The sequence below is a fragment of the Ooceraea biroi genome, chromosome 1 (genome assembly GCF_003672135.1).
Source record: "Ooceraea biroi isolate clonal line C1 chromosome 1, Obir_v5.4, whole genome shotgun sequence".
NCBI lineage: Eukaryota > Metazoa > Arthropoda > Insecta > Hymenoptera > Formicidae > Ooceraea > Ooceraea biroi.
This window is the reverse complement of record NC_039506.1, coordinates 17,116,809-17,137,360: the sequence shown is the minus strand read 5'-3', so window position 1 is coordinate 17,137,360 and position 20,552 is coordinate 17,116,809. Positions and strand designations below refer to the sequence as shown.

General features: G+C 43.7%; 2 protein-coding genes across 7 annotated transcripts; one reads left to right on the top strand and one right to left on the bottom strand.

Annotated features, from left to right (window-relative positions):
• The first annotated feature begins 1,331 nt into the window (after positions 1-1,331).
• Positions 1,332-6,506, top strand: LOC105274952 (lipoma-preferred partner homolog). 5 transcript variants are annotated; one of them, XM_011331453.3, is made up of 6 exons: positions 1,332-2,208; positions 2,728-2,872; positions 3,244-3,733; positions 3,944-4,311; positions 4,463-4,878; positions 5,215-6,506. In XM_011331453.3, exons 2-6 carry the CDS (start codon positions 2,732-2,734, stop codon positions 5,465-5,467), a joined length of 1,668 nt encoding a protein of 555 aa, XP_011329755.1. In that variant the 5' UTR covers positions 1,332-2,208; positions 2,728-2,731; the 3' UTR covers positions 5,468-6,506. The 5 variants fall into 5 exon arrangements, with proteins under 5 accessions (XP_011329755.1, XP_011329758.1, XP_011329757.1 ...); XM_011331456.3 differs by having other exon boundaries at positions 1,333-2,208; positions 3,268-3,733; XM_011331455.3 differs by lacking the exon at positions 1,332-2,208 and adding an exon at positions 2,215-2,522.
• An 821-nt stretch (positions 6,507-7,327) lies between these two features.
• LOC105274954 (trithorax group protein osa) lies at positions 7,328-20,507 on the bottom strand. 2 transcript variants are annotated; one of them, XM_020030248.2, is made up of 7 exons: positions 19,035-20,282; positions 16,936-17,220; positions 16,700-16,835; positions 16,434-16,550; positions 16,010-16,113; positions 13,315-13,746; positions 7,328-13,008 (listed from the first exon to the last, which is right to left on the bottom strand). In XM_020030248.2, the coding sequence occupies exons 1-7, from the start codon at positions 19,077-19,079 to the stop codon at positions 11,425-11,427; spliced, it is 2,703 nt and encodes a 900-aa protein (XP_019885807.1). In that variant the 5' UTR covers positions 19,080-20,282; the 3' UTR covers positions 7,328-11,424. The 2 variants fall into 2 exon arrangements, with proteins under 2 accessions (XP_019885807.1, XP_019885808.1); XM_020030249.2 differs by lacking the exon at positions 19,035-20,282 and adding an exon at positions 20,297-20,507 and having other exon boundaries at positions 11,425-13,008.
• Between the last annotated feature and the right edge of the window lie 45 nt (positions 20,508-20,552).

Genomic DNA, 20,552 nt, shown 5'->3' with positions numbered 1-20,552 from the left:
TTCAGCTAGTTACGTGACTGAGCGCGCGGGTGACATCGAGCTTTACAAAAGAGAGACGCGTCGGTGCATTGAAAAGAGATCTTTTGCGCGCGTGTCGCGATTATTGAAGAAGAGGCCGTGACACAAACCTGGGAGATCCCCGGGTTTATCGCGCAAACGGCATTAAATTATGAGATAGACACTTCGTCCTTTCTACGAGCGCGCTTCCGCGCGCACACCCACACACACGCACACGCAATTCCGGAATGTCGACAGACTTCGACCCATTCGCGATGTCACTCGCAATCAGCAAGCGCGAAATGTAATGGTGTATGAAAACCAAGCCAAGTGATATGATTAATGAGGAAATTAGGTTAACGTACCGCGCGATTGCATCAGTGTAGCTTGTACAACTACATTACTGCATAATGAGAAACTACGCGCGAGCTTATTTGTTCTTTCCAGATGTACTTTCTGCACGTGAAACGAGAGGGAAAATTGAAGGGGAAAAGATGACGTTCACGACAGGCATTCTCTAAAATAAGGGATGTCAACTCTTCCTTTCTTCGTGAATTGCTGAATCAATTGGAGATTTACTCTCCCGTGGCATTGCGGAGAGAGAAAAGATAACGTTTCAAATCAATTCAACAGTCAGGTAATTCGATACGCTTTGATTATCGATACCAGCGATTAGATATTAACTAGCGAGTGCACCTGATCATGTCAATCACTCATGATTGACGTTAAATTTTAAGTACAGGATTACCGAACAATCGTCACGTAGCGATAATGGAAACGATATCTTCATTATTGTATCTACTTTTTTCGATCTCTCTTTCTCTCTTACGTAGAAAAAATGTGGAGCACATTGTAATTAACGGATAAGAGGATTTAAGAAAGAAACCGTCAAGTAATAGAAAAAATTTCGATGATACGATGGTCACGAGAGATGATAATTTAATGTTATTTTTGACATAGTTTTTATAATTATCGACAGTCGTTCCCGAGAATCGCAATAACGAGATGCTAATGATTTCGCTGACGATAAATCTAAGTAACACTTTACGAATGCTGTGATATTATCTAGTTTTTTTCTAATTATTTTCCTCATCCGTCTATTCAATCGGTAGCAAGTTTATGACTCTAATAATAAATCATAGAAAATTGCGTGTTCGTGATTCATCTTGGTAATCCCGAAAACGAGGAAAACTCGGATGTAACAGTCATCAATATGAAGAAGATCTTCAAAAATGTTTAATTCAGCATAAAAAGATAAATTTTAAAATTTATCTGTTAACTTATCTGTTCTGTAAAATTTAAAAATTGTTTTGTTAACGTTGAAAATCATTCAATTACTTGTGCACATTATCTCAGTAAATGTGCGATAATTCTTGTGTGCGAAGCCGCTTATATTGTATCTAATTCGCCTCCATTTTCGCTTGTTTAGCAGATATATAACCCGGTCCGAGAAAACGTGTTAAGCCCAGACATTGTTTCCGCAAGTTATGACTAAACGTGTGTTTCATTATATGATGAGATTTTTATTTCGTTTTTATCGTTCTAGAAAAAATCCATTACGTGAACGAAAGCTTCTCACCACAGAAAAGACTAAAAACTATATAATACAAATACCTAATATGTATATTCAACTATACCATTATTAATAAAATTTCTAATCATCTCATATAATCTATAAATAAACTTGCATGATCAGCGCAAGTGGTAAACGCAGGAAACTGTACATTTCCTGTCGCGGTCCTTGAGACAATATACCTCGGTGACAATATTCGCCCTGTGCGTCATGCACGTTATGCATGATCCTCTCCTCTCTCCAAACTCTATCGAAACTCGCTGGAATTCGCGCCGGCACACGGGATAGTCACCGACTGGGACTCGCGTGAATAATTGGAGCCTCGACAGTCACGGAGCAGACCGCGTGCTGCTTCGTTGGGGATTGATCGGTCGTCCGTCTCTCGAATCGTTTAGCCTGTCGAGCTTATCGGGCGGGTCGCCGACAGGTTGCAAGGGTGTGGTGCGGCGTGGATAAGAGGAGATGCGACTTCCGGGCCGTCTGGTTCATTTTTTTACTCTGGCGCGCTGATAAGGGAGTCCGCGCGCGGCCACGTTCACGCCCTGATCGACGCGACAAGTGAACAACTTCACGAGGCTCGAGAAAGGAAGAGGAGAAAAAATTGTGCAGACAGCGTCGACGAATCGAGCTTTCGGCGAGTACGTGCGTCCACACAGCGGATTGCGTTATTGCATGGTTCTCGTACATATGTCATTCTACGATAAGCGTAATCGAGGCGTAACTCCGACCGATGACGCTCCCGATGACGTTTCGCGTGAGTCATTACTAGGGCCGCTCGTGTCAGCTGCACGTTTGCTCCGTCGCGCGCCGTCTCCTTTCTTCTCTTTCCATCCAGAAGTGAAGAATGCATATTTATTTCGTCCCGTGGAGAGCAGAGTGCAAAGTGCGAACGTCTCTCGCGCTTTAAAAGCTTCTACCGAGGGTCGTTGACATCGCGCGAGCGTGCTTTCAGGTGCCTACACTAATCGCGCCGTTATTTTCTACTTTTTCGTAATTTTCTCTATAAATTATTCATGGAAATCCTTGAGTCGTGCTCGAAGTAACGTCTGGAAAAATTACAAAGTACGTTAGGTGGGACCGCGAGCACTGATAAGCGCTATCTCGGTAATTTATGGGCAAACATACGGGTCTACATAACCTAACCTATCGTGTTGCAGAAAAATGTCAAACGTGAGTAATCTGGAGCAGCAGATCGCCAGCCTGCAGATCAATCACGGCGATGAGGCGACCAAGGCGGCGGTCAAGCCTGGCAAGAAGGTCGGGCCTGCGGTGCCGCCGAAGCCGAAAAAGTCTCAGCCGCAGGTGAATCTTATTTTTCCCGTCATAACCTCGTCACTTCATTGCATACATTTTACACTACCTTTCATATACTTAACATTACATCATATACATTTATATATCACACATTACATATATTTATATTATCACATATTATATATATATTTAAATATCAGTACTGCATGCAATATTATTATTAGCTTATATTATTAGACACTAACACAGTTTTGGATCTATTTACACGCATCCTTAAAATATGGATGCGACAATGGTAACTAAAGCTAAACTATATTATAATTATATTATTACCTGTATTATATAACACATTGAGCAGCGCAAAGGTTGCAGCAGTGGAAACACAAGCGTTAAGTGCAACGTGGCAATTTTTGTCCCAGATACCACAAAGTTACACCGTGAAGGCTCCACCGACGCCGTCGTACAGCACAGTGCTCAACAACACAGGCTCGAACGACAAGACTTCAAATTTGTACATGAACACCCCGTCGCCGTATGTACCGCTGGACATAAAGAACGACTTTTCCCAAATGGCATCCGCCAACGGCAAGGAAGCGTCGAAACTCTATCAGAACAACGACAGTTTGTATACGCAGCCGGAGGAGAAGTTCGAGCCCAAGTACAGATACGACGAGAAGAACTATTACTCCAACGTCGGAAACATGCCAGCTCCTCAGGTCCCCGTAGACGATCGCGCGAGCAGAGCAACCAGAAACGCCGTGTACAGTAACATAGAACCGCCGGTACCTATCCCGGTACCCGCGTACAAGTATCCAAACGAGGCTGAGAAGGACATTATATACAGCAACATTCAGTGGAATTCTAAAACGGAAAACACATATTGCAACGTTCCTCCAGCGCACAGTGCCGGTAAAAATCTTTTCAAGTTAATATATTAAGAAAGGAGAAGTAACAAATAAAGTAAGCAACTTAATATTTTATTTAAATCTTTAATAACATTTAAATTTTAGATTAAATCCAAAGATTAAATATCATTTAGAGTTGAGAATTCTCAATTTAAAAAATGCAATTGACAGCATTTGTCCAACAAATTGCTAGTATCTGTTTGTTGAACTGCAGACGATTTACCGCCACCGCCGGAGCCGTCGGAGTACGTTTCCTGCGTGCCAGGAAATTCGTTCCCGCCGCCGCCCGAGGAACTGCCTCCACCGCCGAGTCCAGTCTCGTCGAGTTACAGTGAGCTGAGACGCGCCACTTATCAAACTGATTATCCGTCCGGCAATTATCCTGCCGATATCTATGGGCCGAGTTCGCAGTCCAGCTCGACGTACGAGTCGATATACGAGCCGATCAATCCTAGACCACCGTCGCAATTATCTTGCAATTACTCTATGTACTCTGGGTACGGATCAGCCGCGTCCACGCAGCCGCAAGGCAAGGTGTCACCCGTTAAAGAAGACAATCCCCGAGATTCTGTCTTGCGAAAGGTATAAGATGCTGTCTCAAATTATTGGTCATCGATCATAGAGCGATCAGTTTTGATTTTCGATTTGAAATAATCTTTTTTCATCTTTTTTTTTTCTCTCGAATATTTTGCTTCGATCGCTCTAATTGACCAATAAACAATTCTGTTCGTAGGTCGATGTTCTCACGAATCTGTTAGTTCGAGGAATGGAAGATAACAATGAAGACAGCGATATATACGGCATTTGTGCCCACTGCGGGCGCAAGGTCGAAGGCGAGGGCACTGGGTGCTCGGCAATGGACAAAGTCTTTCACATAAACTGTTTCTGCTGCTTCGTGTGTAAAGTTAATCTACAAGGAAAACCATTTTACTCGCTAGAAGGCAAGCCGTACTGTGAAGAGGATTATCTTAATACTCTGGAAAAATGTTGCGTCTGCACCAGACCGATACTCGATCGGATACTGCGAGCTACTGGCAAGCCCTACCATCCTTCTTGCTTTACCTGTGTCGTTTGCGGTCAGAGCCTCGATGGAATTCCCTTCACGGTTGACGCCACCAACCAGATCCATTGTATCCAATGCTTCCATAAGTAAGTGTATTTCTTATCAGATAGTACTAAAATAGAAAAAAATAGAAAAAAATGGATTACTCATCTTTTTAGCCATTTTATAATTAACATTTTTGCCGGTGGCTATCCTAAAGTAAAAATTGCAAGATGAATACATAAAAATTGGAAAAAGTGTATACATTAAAATAATATTAATAGTAAATTATGGATAACAAATTAATAAAATAAAAACATCAATCTCTCTCTCTCGGCTCATGAAAAAAAATTAGTGCCATGTCAGCGGCCGCAAGTGTTAATTCTTGTGAATCTAAGGGTAGGAATTCTTTGCATTCTGCTAACGTACATTCTTCCACGTAGGAAATTCGCTCCCCGTTGCTGCGTTTGCAAGTTGCCAATAATGCCCGAGCCCGGTCAGGACGAGACTGTGCGAGTAGTGGCGTTAGACCGTAGCTTCCACATTCAGTGTTACAAGTGCGAGGATTGCGGATTAGTGTTGTCCTCCGACTCGGAGGGGCGAGGCTGCTACCCCCTGGACGATCATGTTCTGTGCAAGAGTTGCAACGCTACTCGTGTCCAAGCCTTAACATCTCACATGACGACCGAGTTATAAATTATATACAACGTTCTGTACGCGCGGTAGCTAAATTCATTGATATGCATTTTATGAAACTCGTAAGGTAAGGAAGAAACGTCGCGAACGAGGGAATATTGCGTATATCAAAGACACGTCGTTGTGATTAACTGTGTAGCGATAAGAGTACCGTTCTCTACACGGTACTTGTGTAGGTCTTTTTACGATTTTTCCATTCCGCTAGAATTACTGCTGCTTGCAGTATTTTATATCTATCCAAGATAGTATTTGCTACTCATTATATCAGCGATTATCGATTTTATGAGATCACTTTTTTACAATATTTTAACAATATTAATAGCCTATGGAAATAGACTACGAGAATGATGGAAATTTAAGCCGGATTTTTTAGTCAAACAACGAGCGACGAGGTAAATTCCGGTTATATTTCAACTAGCTTTGTAATATTGCTCACACATTTTTTGTAATTTGACGAGACGCGAGATGAGAATTGTTAGACCCGATGTCCGACTTACTAGCCGTAACGGTGTGCAAGATTGAGGCGCGTTGAAATTTCGCCACTGCCATAATTGAAGCATTTCCAGTATGTTAATAACGCGGAAGTAAGAAATGTATCGTCTACGAATTAGAAGTTAACGTAGATTAATTTCAACGTCTGAGGTAATATTCCTGCGGATGTGATTATCATTGTGATTTTAGCGAAGTATTTGATGTAATGGTAAAGTATTTAACACGTAGTCTGCTGCGATGGGAATACCGCTTCGATTCATGTATATTTAGCGATGGATCGCAAGTTTCAGGATAGCGTTAGTATTAATCATGTATCACGGTGAGGAGTCGTGCCATCTTTTAACGTTGTGGTCGTTAAAAAAAATCGAGCTTTCGAGCTGCAAGGTTACCGAAAGAAACGAGAAGCAAACGCTCAAACGAACGCGCTCTATCTCGCGATGTAAAATCAGCTCGAAAAATTCTCGCATGGGTAAGACATTACATCAGGAGGAGGAGACTTATATGATCTCTGTATTATAGTATCAATAAAAATACAGTTTGTTATTTATGGCCAAAGAGTAACATTTCGTTTCTGCGACCCGTTCTTGCCCATCCGGTAATTTCGCTGTGTATAACAGACCTGTAGACTACCCGCTGTCGCCCTGCACTTGCTGAGTGAACACAGTCTATCATCGAGCTTCGTACCTTTCAATGTTTCAGTGGGACTTTTGCTATTGATACTATTACTGTTATCAACTATTGCGATTGTTGTTAATAGTTATACACGGTGGCTCAAGCTATCGTACCTCCTTTCAGTTACGGATTTTTCTTGAGAAATTTCAATTCGATTCTCTCCTGGAGCAAACATTTCATCACGTGTAACGGACGTTTTTGCTGTAGTTTTTGACACGTATTTCCGTCGGATTATTTTGCTCGAAAAATTAAAGGATCAGCATGTTCTGCGCTGATCATCTAGTAAATATACTTTTTTTGAAAATTTAATCGTTTGATTTCTGGATTATTGGAGGTCTGACCAATTTTTGCCATGGAAATATCGATTTCAAAAATTCACGAGGAAAACTGCAACTGAAATGAAGTCCGATTATACAACCTGTATACACGTGGTGTGTGTGTACATGTATATAATCAACACGTACACACACCAGATGATGCGTCTTGTGTATATGTATATATATACACATTAAATTATTTTATCATTATCATTATATAATTGCAGAAGAAATTTACAGCGGTTTCCTTCTATATCATCCCTTTACTAATTTTTCTCTAACTATGATTTTCATGCACAGATGTTTGTCTTTTATCATTGTATTATTATTTATTATTAATATTTCGTTTTAGATAGTTGCCTCTCTTATGCATAACATATTTCCTCTTTTATTACCATAGAATATTTAAATCTTATATAACCTTTGTGATATATAGCTTGTATGCTATTTTGTGTATAATTTTATGTTCATTAATGCGTAAATTTGTTTCATGGGCACGCTTCGTGGATCGTGGAATGCACCCACTTGCGTTTCTCCCCGGGGAAATATGACTGTTCGGTTCTACACTCATCTACGTAGTATTTCAATACAATTCCATGATGGATACATAAATGTATGTATCCATCATGGAATTGTACAATGGTACATCGGTATAAAGATAAGAGAATAGCGCCAATCTCAGAGAAACAGAAAAGATCACAAATAAACGAAACAGGTATATTCCGTAATCATATCGTCCGCGGACGTGCAACAAACGCAATATCTTCTCATTACTGATTATCCGATGTATGCAATGTGCAATCATTTCATCTTCAACTTGCGGAAATATTCGTTTATGAAATTCGACCGTGTGCCTCGCCTCTTTCTTTCCTTCCGCTTTTATTTGCCACATTTTTTCTTCTTTTTTTTTTTGGAACACGTGACAAGTCGCTCATTTTTGTACATTAACAATGTTATTTTATTTTCCTTCTTCTTTTCCTTCTCCCGTTACTTTACTAACTAGTCTTAGCGTTGCTCGCGAGATTCATAGCTTGTCGAACTTATCATAACAACGGATATATTTTGTAATTATAATATATTAATATAACGTAGATATATATTTTATATATATATATATATAGCCGGTATTTCTCGTGAGGTAACCCGTATAATCTTCCGAAAGACAATAACGTTTTCGAATATTCGATACAGATTGCCATGGAAAGTCTATGTTCCTCTCAACGTATGCCTCTTTCCGCAAGGATCGCGCGAACGCGACGAAAATTAGGACATTCCACGATCCGAAATGCATCTTTGCTGCGTATAATACATTCGTAGATTCTATTACTTCTGCTACACATAGCTCAGATGTATATCTTAGATTCTTTTCTCTCTTTTCTCTCTCTCTCTCTTTCTCTCTCCTCGGAGATTAAAACTATAATTATATTTTGTGTGTAATATATATTTATATATATATATATATATATTCTTTTATATCTTTTTTTATACTCTCGACTGCGTTTTTAGCACCATTCTACGTTAAATTTAGTACACGATTGTTTAGCGCTCGTTTAATCTAACAATTCGCTTTCGAGTTCTTTCACTTAGCTTTGTTGTACCAAAGTCAACATAGAATTGCACTTTGCTATACCTCTCTCGCCTTTCCTTTTTCGTATAGATACACGTATAATTAGAGAGTATAGAGAGTATGTTATATATATACACATATATATACTATATACTGCATATCATACGTATATAGTTATATATATATATGCATATATGTGTGTATATATGAAATATGCGTGTGCCTGTATAACGAGTAAGATACACGGGCCACACGTATGCTTACATATACATCTGTACTCGCACGCAAGTAATCACAGCCACCTACCCAGATTCGCGCATAAGCACAAGTACACACACATGGACTAAGTAAACGCATATCTCTCTTCGCACTTGCATCTTGGATATCTTCGGTATGTATTGTAATGTCACTCGGTACGTATGCACATGCATATATGTACATCAACACGGGTATGCACACACGTATATATATACGTATATATACATATGTGCGTCTATATCGCAGCGCGAATGTATGCATGCACACGATGGATATATGCATGTGCATACAGGGACACGTCTTCTTCTCTTTTCGCATCCTATCTACACGTAGAATTAGCTGTCGAAATAAGCCGCTCTCTTTTTTTCATTTCTTTTTTTATTTCTACTTATAATATCCATTCGCTCGCTTCACATGCACTCTCACTGCTTTCCCAGTCCTACCCTTCCTTCCTTCTAATGATACCTTCCTCGTCGGCATGATAACATCGATAATCATGCGGCGTTTTCGTTTTCTTTTCGTGTCTCTGCGCTCGCTTTCTTTCTCCCCTTTTCTCTTTCTCTCTCTCTCACACAACACACGCAAACACGCAGATTACTGTCCTCCAGACCTCTTTACAGCAGTATATTCTCACACTTCCGAATTCGCTGGGTATAGTTGGGCATGTTTAGCATCACGCACGCCCTAAATCAATAAATAAATAGAGGAACAACATTCTTCAAACATCTCTTTGTTTCTTATAACAACATTAGAGGCTCTCGGAGAACATAACACAACAAATGTTCAACAATACAATCACGAAAACAAATAGAAGGCACTCTTGCTTTTCCAATAAATTAATTTCTTCGTGTTAACTATATTCGCTTGGATTTCCCTCTACGCGCCTTCTCGCTAGGCCTTGTCTATGCCGCATTGCGTCCCTATCGGCCATTTCGTCTATCGGACACGTCGCCGAAACCATCGCGACACGATGCTCACACGACGACACGCAACACACTCATCTTGTTTATCCTATCTCTATCTTTCTTTCTTTCTCCCTTTCTCTCTCTGTGTCTCTCTTAAACGGACAATCATAGCTACGGTGTGCGAGATACGAGATAACAAATTTGCTTCACATTTACGGGTAAAAGAAACCCACCTTCGATAACAATCAGGTAAGAATATTCTTTAACTTTTAATATTACAATAATTTAATTATTGTTATTTGCTCGGAAGCTCACAGCCGACACATTTTTTTTTAATTCATTATTATTATTTTTCTCCTCTTTTAATATCTTATCTCTTTTAATACCTTATTTTCGCTTGGGTACGGGGCGCATCATCTTTCATCGTCGTGGATCTTGGGTTTTGTTTTTCCTCAATATTCAACAGCTATAAGACGCACAATGTTTTTAGCGCGAAAATTTCCCGACAAACAAAGGGAACAACGAATCGTATTGTTACACAATCCGCTCTATCCGATCTAGAAAACGCGCGACAAAAACAGATAATGACGGTTACTCTAGAGAAAAACAAGAGAGAAAAATAAGTACGGATGTCACCTCCCGTCTCTCCGGGGTAGGAAAATAAGAAGTGTAGATGTGGCAGTGCCTTGAGCAACCGTTTATGAAATCAACCGTCTATCTCGCCTCCCTGTTACCCATCTGCCTTTTATTTCTCTTATTATTTTTTTTTCGTCTTTTTGAACACATGACAAATCGCTCGTCTTTGTACGTTAAGAATGTTATTTATCTTCTTTTTCTTATATTTTTCCTCGGTTCTACTTTGCTAACTAATCTAGCCTTGCTCGCGCGAGATTCATGGTTTGTCGAGCCTATCACGCATAATAACATCGGTTACTGTATATAATGGTATGTGTATTAATAATATAACGTAGATATATATATATAATATATATACATATACATATGTATATGTAAACGATGTATCGTACCTATGTATGTCTGGATGTGTGTGTGTATATATATGTATATATATATTTCTTTTTTTAAGATAGAAGTTGTCTTTTCCGTAAAGTTGTCTTTCCACACATCTCTCTTGTGTTGAATATTGTTCAAGATCAGCTTCACTTTAGGTACATCCGCCCATCTCTCTCTTACTACGTAACAACAAACAATATCCTACTGTGTCTCTGAACATTCTCGACTGTACGTGCTCGTGCGGGTCGCACATATGCAGGAGAGTTGCTCGTCGGGAATCAACGAGTCTGCGAGCCACTATAATCGAACTGGGAAAAATTACTCGTAGTCGTGTGTCTGGCTTTTGTTCTCTAGCGTGTCGAGTCTGAGATCACCGGGGAAATTATACCATAGCGTTATAATCTTGTGTATTTATACATTTACATATAAACTGCGAAAACGGCACGGAATTAAGCGGGCAATACGCTTATGAAAATGATGAAACGAAATTAAACAATACACACACACACACACACACACGCGCGCGCGCGCGCGCGCGCGTTTGCGTGTGTGTCTGTCTATGCACGGGCATTGTCGAGTTAAATCTGAGCCATTTTCGTATTTCGCAGCCATCGTTTTTAAGGTTCCTCTTTCTGTTCTACGGTATCCTTTAGAGGACACGCGCGATACACTCCCGGTAAGAGGACAACGAAAATGAAAAGAAACGTACAGAAAGAGGCCGATGGTAACCTTCTACAAGCTGAGCGCCTGCATTTGATGGCACGTATCGCTCAAGTTCTGATCGCCAGCCGCCGGGTGTCCAGTCGCCCGCGGTGTACCGGGTGGTGTTATCGGTAGCCTACCCGGACCGTCGCCAGCGCCTCCCAGACTGTCGTCGAGCTTGCCCGTCACCGTCGTGGTCGCAGCGGTCTGCATTATGCCGTTCACCTTGAACTTGGGCTGCCGCAGCATCGTAGTTTGCGAGCCGCTGTTGGTGTACTTATCGGACGGCCTCCGATTGGCGGATGACAACGACTGGCCGACGGAGTACCGACTGCGTTGATTGACTGACTGTTGCTGGTGCATTTGGGACGGGGGCATGGAGGATTGCTGATAACGGTTCTGGATCGGGGTGTAAAATTGGACCTGCGGGGTGGGTGGTGAGAGAGTTGGAAGGGGTTGTGTCATGGGCGAATAGGGGGCTGGCGGTGGGCTCGCTGGTTTCTCCTGAACGTTCGACGGCGCATCCGCGCTCGCACCGGCTGGAGATAAACGCGAGGACAACGTCGTCGTCGTCGTTGTCGCCGTAGTCGCGGTTGTTAGTGTGACAACAAGAACGACGGTGCTGTCAGTGCGAGGAACGTCAGTGTTAGGCCGACCGTTGCTGCTATCGTTCGCAGAAGACGTCTCCAACCGGGCCGCGCCGCCCCTGTAGCTGTTGCCCGACTGGCAGTTTTTACGACTCGAGCCGTAACCACCTCCGGAGGATGGTTTGCTATTGCTTGCGTTCGTCTCATAATACTGATCGTCGCCGCAGCCGTTCTTGCCGCGGCCGTTCTCGAATCCCTGACTCGCGTTATTCGCGACGTTGTAGCCCGGTTTAGGCGTGCCGCTACCATAGTTGGACACCATGGCGTGACCGCCGAGTTTGTGATTCGAGCCATAACCACCGCCAGATCTGAGAGACCCCGACGAGCCCATGTTTCCTCCGATCATTCTCCTATTGTGCGGCACCGGCAGTCGCGACGATACCGCGACCGTTGTATGTCTGTGGAACCCGCCGTCTGTCACGCTTCCGCCGCATTTGCTACTGTGTGACGAGCCGCCCGGTGCGCCCTGCGACCTAACGTGTGTGCCCTGATGAGTTAATGGGTGCCCATGATTCTGACCAGCCCTGTCACCTCTTGTGTAACTGTTCCCCTGACCGCCTGTGTACTTGTTGCTGCTGCTGTCTTTATTGTGCGTATGCGTCCTTGTGCTATTGGTATCATAGGTCGATTGATGCAACGAAGTCGAGAACGGTGTCGGCAGGAGACTAGCGGTACCGGACGCGTTGTGGTGATACGTATGTGGCGGTGCGTGTGCGTGTGGAATGTACATGGCCGGATGATAAACGAAAGTGCGACAATGCAGTGGACTGGCAGCGGTGCAGTCCTCGCTATCGTTCTGCGCGTTGTGCGGCGCGTGCATCGCGACCGGATGATAATTAGTATGGTAACGACCGGACATGGGATATTTGACGGGCATAAGAGGCACCAGAGGTGTCGCCGGTGAGCCTGTAGCGGCTTGCGCTTCACCGTGCGGTTGCTCCGAGTGGCTTGGCGCTGGACGTGAATCCTACGATTTCATTTCATAAAGTGACACACCGCACTGCTTTACGTCAATCTTATAATCGAACATGAGTGCGATTCTTCGTGTAGCGTAAGCAAGTAAATTCTCATCAAATTCGCAGCGAACGTGATCATTGATATTTCATCTATCAAGAATAACCATTAGCGTACCAACACTATGATTTGACAGCGACCGTGCTCGAATATCCACGTGAAATTTTCGCACCGGGCATGTACTTGATACGCGGCGATAAATATTCAAACGATTCAATGCCAAAGAAAGTTACAAAGATAATAATCTCAGAGAGCTTACCTCTTGCGGAGCAATCTGACCATCAGATGTCGAGGTCTGCTGGCACGTAGCATCTGTGGCATACATTAACAATTGCTGCTGCTGCTGCTGCTCGTTCATTCCCATAGGCGCATGTGGCAGCGGCGGCGGGGGACCGGCTGCGAAGGAAAAGTACATATGGTCCATCTGCGCTGGGGGTGGCGGCGGACCAGTCGGTACAGGCGGATGATGATGTGGAGGTGGTGCGGCCGCATAAAAATGTGTCGGGTGCGGAGCAGGTAGAGGCGGTGGCGGACCTGTCGGTGGGCTGGTCGCTCCTGTGCCGTTATTCCCGCCGCTGCCGGAATTGTTACCGCCACCACCGTTGCTCGCGTTGCTCGGTGAACTGCCGGTAGTAGCGTATACGTACTGAGGTGCCCCGGTGGCGGCCTGTCCTGCGTAGTACGATTCGTACTGTGGACACAAACGTAAAGGTACGTTTGATTTAATCTCTCTCGAACGCTGCTTTCGGCTCGAGTATTAAATGTCTCGCGTAAATCAATCGTCACGTCCACGAATTGTTCCCAAGGAACGCTAGGTAATCATCCTTCGTCGCGCTACTTTGCCCAATTCGAGAACCGATAAACGCTTCAATTTCTCCAAGTGCTAAACTGTGTGCTTCTTTAAACGAGGCAACGCGATATAGTACATACATACATACATACATGCGCGCGCACGCACACACACACACACACAAAATATAACGTTGGCAGCTGCGAGAGATTCAGAGTCCTACTTTTCACTTGATCCACATTATCTGTATACGAACGACGAGTAGGAACGTATTTTAAACGGAAAATAAATTCTCGCATCCAAGTGTCGCAGCTGCCAAGAAAATACGGACGATCAAAGCATCGGAATTAATTAATCCTTTTCTTTATCGGGAGATAAAACGGGCGTTAAATTGTAGACGAAAGTGTGAAAAGCAACAGTTAATTAATTGTAACTAACATTTGCGAGAGTAGGTCTATCTTAATGAGAGCAAGTCCATAACTAGATGAAAGCCAAGCACGAGGCTGTATGCTTCGTTCCACGTGTGTTTCAATATTGCGTAACAGTAACATTTCTTAGGTCATTCCAAGTTAGGGAGGAGATGCAGCGCGTGTGCGTGAGAAACAAGTCAAACATTCGGGGAATTACACTGATGGAGGAAGCGGTTAATTACTACGTGGCATAACTATCGGCAACCTCTCGTCCACACGAGGTAAATTGTTCCGTGATTGCTTACTTGTGTCTTGCATGAGAAGAGCATCTTTGAACTAAGCCATTTTAAACTCATATTGCGCACATAACTGTATACACATATAACACGATATGACATTTACACAACAACATGCATTTTCGACAGTTTGTACAGTGCTGCTCAATTAATTCTATTCTTTCATGTGTAGGAAGAATTTTGCGCGAATACAGCAGAATCTGCGAAGGTAACGTTACACAGCGGAGAAGTGTCGTTTCGGTAACGCGCCTCGCGTGCGAGGGGATCGCGTGCCACACGAATTCGCGACCCGAGTTAAGTGCGACTCGTGTCATTGGAAAGTGAAATGAACTCTGCAACACGAAGGCTGAGGCAGACGATCATGCTGTACGAGAACGAGATTGATACAAGCACCCTCGACGTCTCTGTTACGACACTTAATTACAATCTACCAAGACGGATTGTGCACCGATAAAATTGGAGACAAATGGGGAAAGCAACAAAGAAGGGAACAACGAGGAAAATGTATGGATCTACGATACGATCGCCACAGAAATTTATCGATCGTCTTGCACCGTTTATCTTCTTCTGCCACTACTTATTTTTCATTTTAAATGATTGTAAGTAGACACAAGCTAGATTAGTTAACCAATTATTAGCTCTAACATTTTCATTACTCGAAATACTTTTACTATTGTTGGCAGCACTTTACACAGTTACTGAAATGATTTCGTTAGTAGGACATGTACGTCCATCTCTGTCATTTATCTTCTCCAGCAGCTTGATTAATTGTTCTATTATGTTTATCGTGACTACTAGTCATGTTGCTATCACTTGCACGTTTCTCAATGCGCGCTCCGACTCTTTTGTTTCTATCTCAATTAGACCTAACATTGCAATTACATTAACGTACAGATTAATGTCACAAGATTTTACGTGGACGACATCAGTGAATACACATCAGGTGGTGAGACAGGGAAGAGAGCTTTTGAGCGAGGCATCGACAGATTTGAGCATGCATCGACAAGCCGTGCATCAAAAGGTGACGCAGAACGAAAGAAAAAGTAAAACGCTCAAACAACGACGAGCGGCATGCTAGTCGCTTAGCGTAAACCATATACCTTTGAGTCTCAATACTGTATAGCGTCGAGAAGGACGTAAGTAGGCATTTGCTGAGGGTTGGGTAGAAACGCCGGTGGTATGGCTTCTCCCATCAGACCATTTGTCTGTCAAACCGTAACCGACATATGCCATTTAATAAAAGATACAAAGACACAGACGAGGACAATCAGGATTTTATGCTTAGGAGCTATATGTATTCCTCTGTGTGTGTGTGTGTGTGTGTGTGTGTGTGTCTGTATGTGTGAGGAAAAACCCCATACCAGGATCTGGTATTTAAAACGAAGAATCAAAGAAAACGGAAAAAGTATGAAAACGAAACATGTGTGTACGAGCAATCGATTATTCTTCTATACGTACCGGTATGGGCGAATACTGGTATTGCTGCGGCACATAAATAGAGGGAGGCGGACATGGATACATCACAGGCGTGAACGTTTGATGGCCAGTGGCAGGTTGAGGACCTGTGCAAAAGAACACGCGAAAGAAAATTAGTATATTTTTAATTCGTCGATTAAATCATCGTAAAAAATCAACGCCATTAGCTTCATCGTACGCTAAGATTGTCCATGTATCTCGTGGGGATTAACGTTTGAGACAAGACGTACGCGTTATCTGCGAAGAAAAAGATGAATCTTCTAAAGACTAATTTTTAGTAAATTGACGATTAAAACGTTTCGGATAAACGTAGCGATAAGCAAGAATTCGTAAGGTCTCAGGTCCGTTCCAGCGATTTCCATGAGCGATTGTAAGAACGTGTGTAATATCGGCGGGTAATGCTTACCAAACACTCCTGCAGCTTGATAAAGTGTTCCTGGATCCGTAGGTGGAGCAATGGAAGTCGCTGGTGTGGGTGTCGTGTTGTAGAACGTCATGCCGTTCTGATAAGGGAGGCCCATACCTGTATACACACACACAAGGGAGGAAATAAGCGATTGAAAACGCAATTTAGGTATTCCTCAATCATACGACAACGTTACGATGCTGCAACGAGAACGTTGCATTTTGTACGACACGCACGCGATTAATGATGTATGATTAACGGCGTACCATTCGCGTAATAGTAAGTACTAGTAGGCACGGAAGGAGGAGAACCGGTACTGCCGTCAAACGATCTCGAAAAAGGTTGCTTTTTGATCGCAGGCGCTATATTGAGTTTCCTTTCTCTCAAGACGATGCATTCGGCCTAAATAAAAAGAAACGAAGCACAATAATGATTAATGTACGACAAAAAAACAGAGGAATATTTTCGAGATTTTCCAATCAAATCGCAACTGTTTACGTACCTCCTGTTGGGGCCGTTTGGCCTCTTCTTCCGTCTCGAAAGTAACGAAGCCATAGCCTTTCGATACTCCGGCGCGATCCGAAATAATTTTCGTTTCCTTGACGTTGCCATAGACCGAGAAGACCTGACCGAGTTCTGCCTCGCTAGTGCTAGCCGGAATGCCACCTACAAAAATGCGATTCGGTACCAGTGTGCCGAATTTTGGCGCCGACATTGTCAAGCTAGTACCCGAGGCTGGGCTAGAGGCAGGACTAGACCCCTCTGTACCACCTGTCGAGGCCGAACTCTGAAAAAAAGCAAATGTTGCAATTTTACATCTTGACTTCCGAGTCAAAGTATAAGAATCTGCTCAGAAGAAAGTGACGCACGTGAAAGTGACTTGACGATCCTAAAGCTTATTCAATGCATGAATATCGCGTGATTATCGACAACATTCTTTGCATTTCTTAAATTTAGGAATCGTATGTTGACTCGCGCGGATTTCGTAATTGGCAGAGACATCAATTTATACTTCAACTCGTACTTCAACAATGATTTGCTCTTCGAAATGCTTCTCGAGAAGAAATAGAATGTATTCGTAGTACAAACATAGACATCGCGAGAGTGACAAATTGTGACAAGTGTAAGACGCAAATATGTACGACCAATGTTGCTCTCCAATAGCGGGTTGATCTAGCTTTTCTGTACGCATACACGATGATTTTTAAACGCATGTCAATATCTTAGGATCTAAATATTCAGCTAGAAACGAAAAATGACAATGTTAGATAGACATATGCCTAGGCTTTAAATGCTCGATATAAGTGTAGTTTGCCGCAATCGCTGCAGCATGAGTTTTGGAGCTTTGCACGATTTTTTACAAAGTATCTTATCGCGGCTCCTAGAAAATGCACCTGCAAACGCTACATATGGCTTACACATAATGCCACTATCTTCTCTGCACATTTTTAGATATCGTCTTCCTAGAATGATGAATAGGATAGGACGAGAAAGATCGATAACAAGGCCTCTCCTCTGATTTTAATTCATCAGACTATTATTTTTGGAGATATTTAAAATCTATATTGTGCACGACATCAATGATGTCCATATAATCGAATTAATTTGGTGCTTTTTAGCAAACGCAAGATACGATGTCAAAACCTGCCGCAACAACAAAAGACACGTTGAGCATTTTCCTTAATTTGCTATAATATGCAAAAAAGCGTTGTGTTCACGTATCATTCTTTTTCCTCGTTTCAAGTCGTCCTCGTATTCATCCTGTATAAAATATCGACATGCATTTCAGAATCACCCTGTATACACACATGTATAAACTCGTACACTGTCATTACAATTCCATTGAGCGCGCCAGCATTCGCGATATCAGCACAGAAACATTCGGAAGCTACATCGCCGCGGACGATTTGTATACATACATATATAAGCACCGATCGTTAATTAAGAACTGCGCTCCCGCCGAGTGAGAATAGATTACGAGGTACCGAATCGGGAATACACGTATGCTGGAAAAAGCTATCGACACCGAGAGTATTTATGTATTCGCGTATTTCGATGGAAGCGGCGCGCGGAATCGAACTAAATCGAACGAAATAAAAACTGCGTAGTTTGAGGCATCTCTTTCCTCGTGTGGAGGATCACGTAGACCAGCGTACGTTTTACTGTAAGATGACTGACAACTAGCAACTACTGCTTCTATGCTACGAGACGCGCACACGATAGTAAAATGAAAGCAATATAAAAAGCAACATTCTGACGAATTAAGTAGATTAATTGTAAATAGTCGTAAAAATGTAACATGTAGCTCAATAAAGCAACGGAAGTGGTCGCGCAGTGGCTGTGTATCCAGCTCCTTTACTGACACACGATGCATTTATCCCGTCTGCGTTTACTGGTCTCGACGTTATCATACAATCACGGAGTTAACTCTAATCATTCGTTCCTTCGTGCGTTTCCACCTCAGAAACGTCCAGCATCGCCTAACAGTTCCAATCGGAAAAGGACTCGATCGGAGAAGAACGCAATATTATTTCTCTGCGCAGGCGAATAACGTCGCGGTATATACGCGACTTCGTATGCACACATGTAGCGATTACAAACCACGAGCATCTCGGTGTACATCAGCAGGCTGTTTCTCTCGTCCATCGGAACTCGCGAGGGCGAGGGGGGTCACTCTGGACTGGTATCCATCCGACGAGGAGTCGCGGAGGGTGCCGGAGCGAGAGTGAGGAGCAGAAGGGCAGTCGCGGAGGGCAGATTTCGCGGAGATTCGGCGTAAATGCGCGCAGCTGCGTGATCGGCATCCGGCGCGACGTGAGCGGGTCCGACGCCACGCAAAATATTGACTGGCGCGGAGGGCCGGGAGGGCAACGTCGACGTCGACGTTCCAGTTACGCGATTCTCATCGCGTGCGGGGGGCAGCGCAACGCAACGCAACGACAGAGATGCGTGACGACAGAGAGAGAGAAACGGGGAGACCACCCCACCCTCCCAACGACGTCGATGACAGCCAAATGGCGCAACAAACAAACAAATAAACAAACAAGCAAGCGAAGAACGAACGAATGAACGAGCGAGCGAGCGAACAACTGAGCGACAAGCGAGCAACACGCATGGCGCACGTCGCGCCGAAGCGGAGCTAACGAACGGCGATCGTACCTCAGAGCTGCTCGATTCGCGTGGACGCGCGAGGATTCATCTCCGTGTGTTTACAATCGCGACACGCGTGAAAAACACGACACGATCGGCACGTGAAACCGATATGGGCGGCCGACGTTTTTCTCCTCGCGGCAAATGACTACTAGACACAGAACTCTGAGAGGGATCGTGGCAGTCCTTTCCCATTCCTCTCGGCAATTGAAAAAGTTGAGAAATCGAAAAATCCGATACCTGAGTCCGTGCCAGTTCTACGTGCACGACACGCGTATGTACGGTCGCTCTATGTCGCGCAGCAGGTAGAGAATCGTTCGCAGGTAAGATCGCCTCCATTAACGACGAGCGGAAGGAAGAGGAGAGGGGGCAGATACTTGGCGCGAACGCTTTCGAACCGCGGGGTGCCTCGAGCGTAATCGTCGTGTCGTCGTTGACGTTGACAATAGCCGTTTCCGAACCTATACAGGTTAAAATCGACTTGGGACCGTCATCATGAACATCTTCATCGTTATTGTTGACATCGACAATGATGACGACGTTGATGATGAGGATGACGAGGACGATGATGACAACGACGACGACGACGCGAGCGCGAGAAACAACTTTCGTCGATCCGCGATTAACATCTAGACTCCTCTCCTCCTTTCTCTACCCCTCTCATTCTTTCTCTCTCTCTCTCTTTCCTGAGGGTGTTAACGGCGGACGCTCACCATCTTTCGACGGGTTTCGGGCGCGCAGAAGGATCCGCTGGCGGCAATCCTGTCGGCTTAATGGTACCCTGGCCTCGCGCGAGGTCACCTGGACGCCCAGGGACTGCCAAGGACCGTAGCACCGACCACTTCAGCAGCACTTCCAGCCTCCGACGGAGAAGCTGCCGTCCCGTTTCACGTACACCTCCAACAAACACTACGGCTAGGCACTCTCCAACAAGATGGCGGCCGCGACGCAGCGCCGCGACCAAGATCA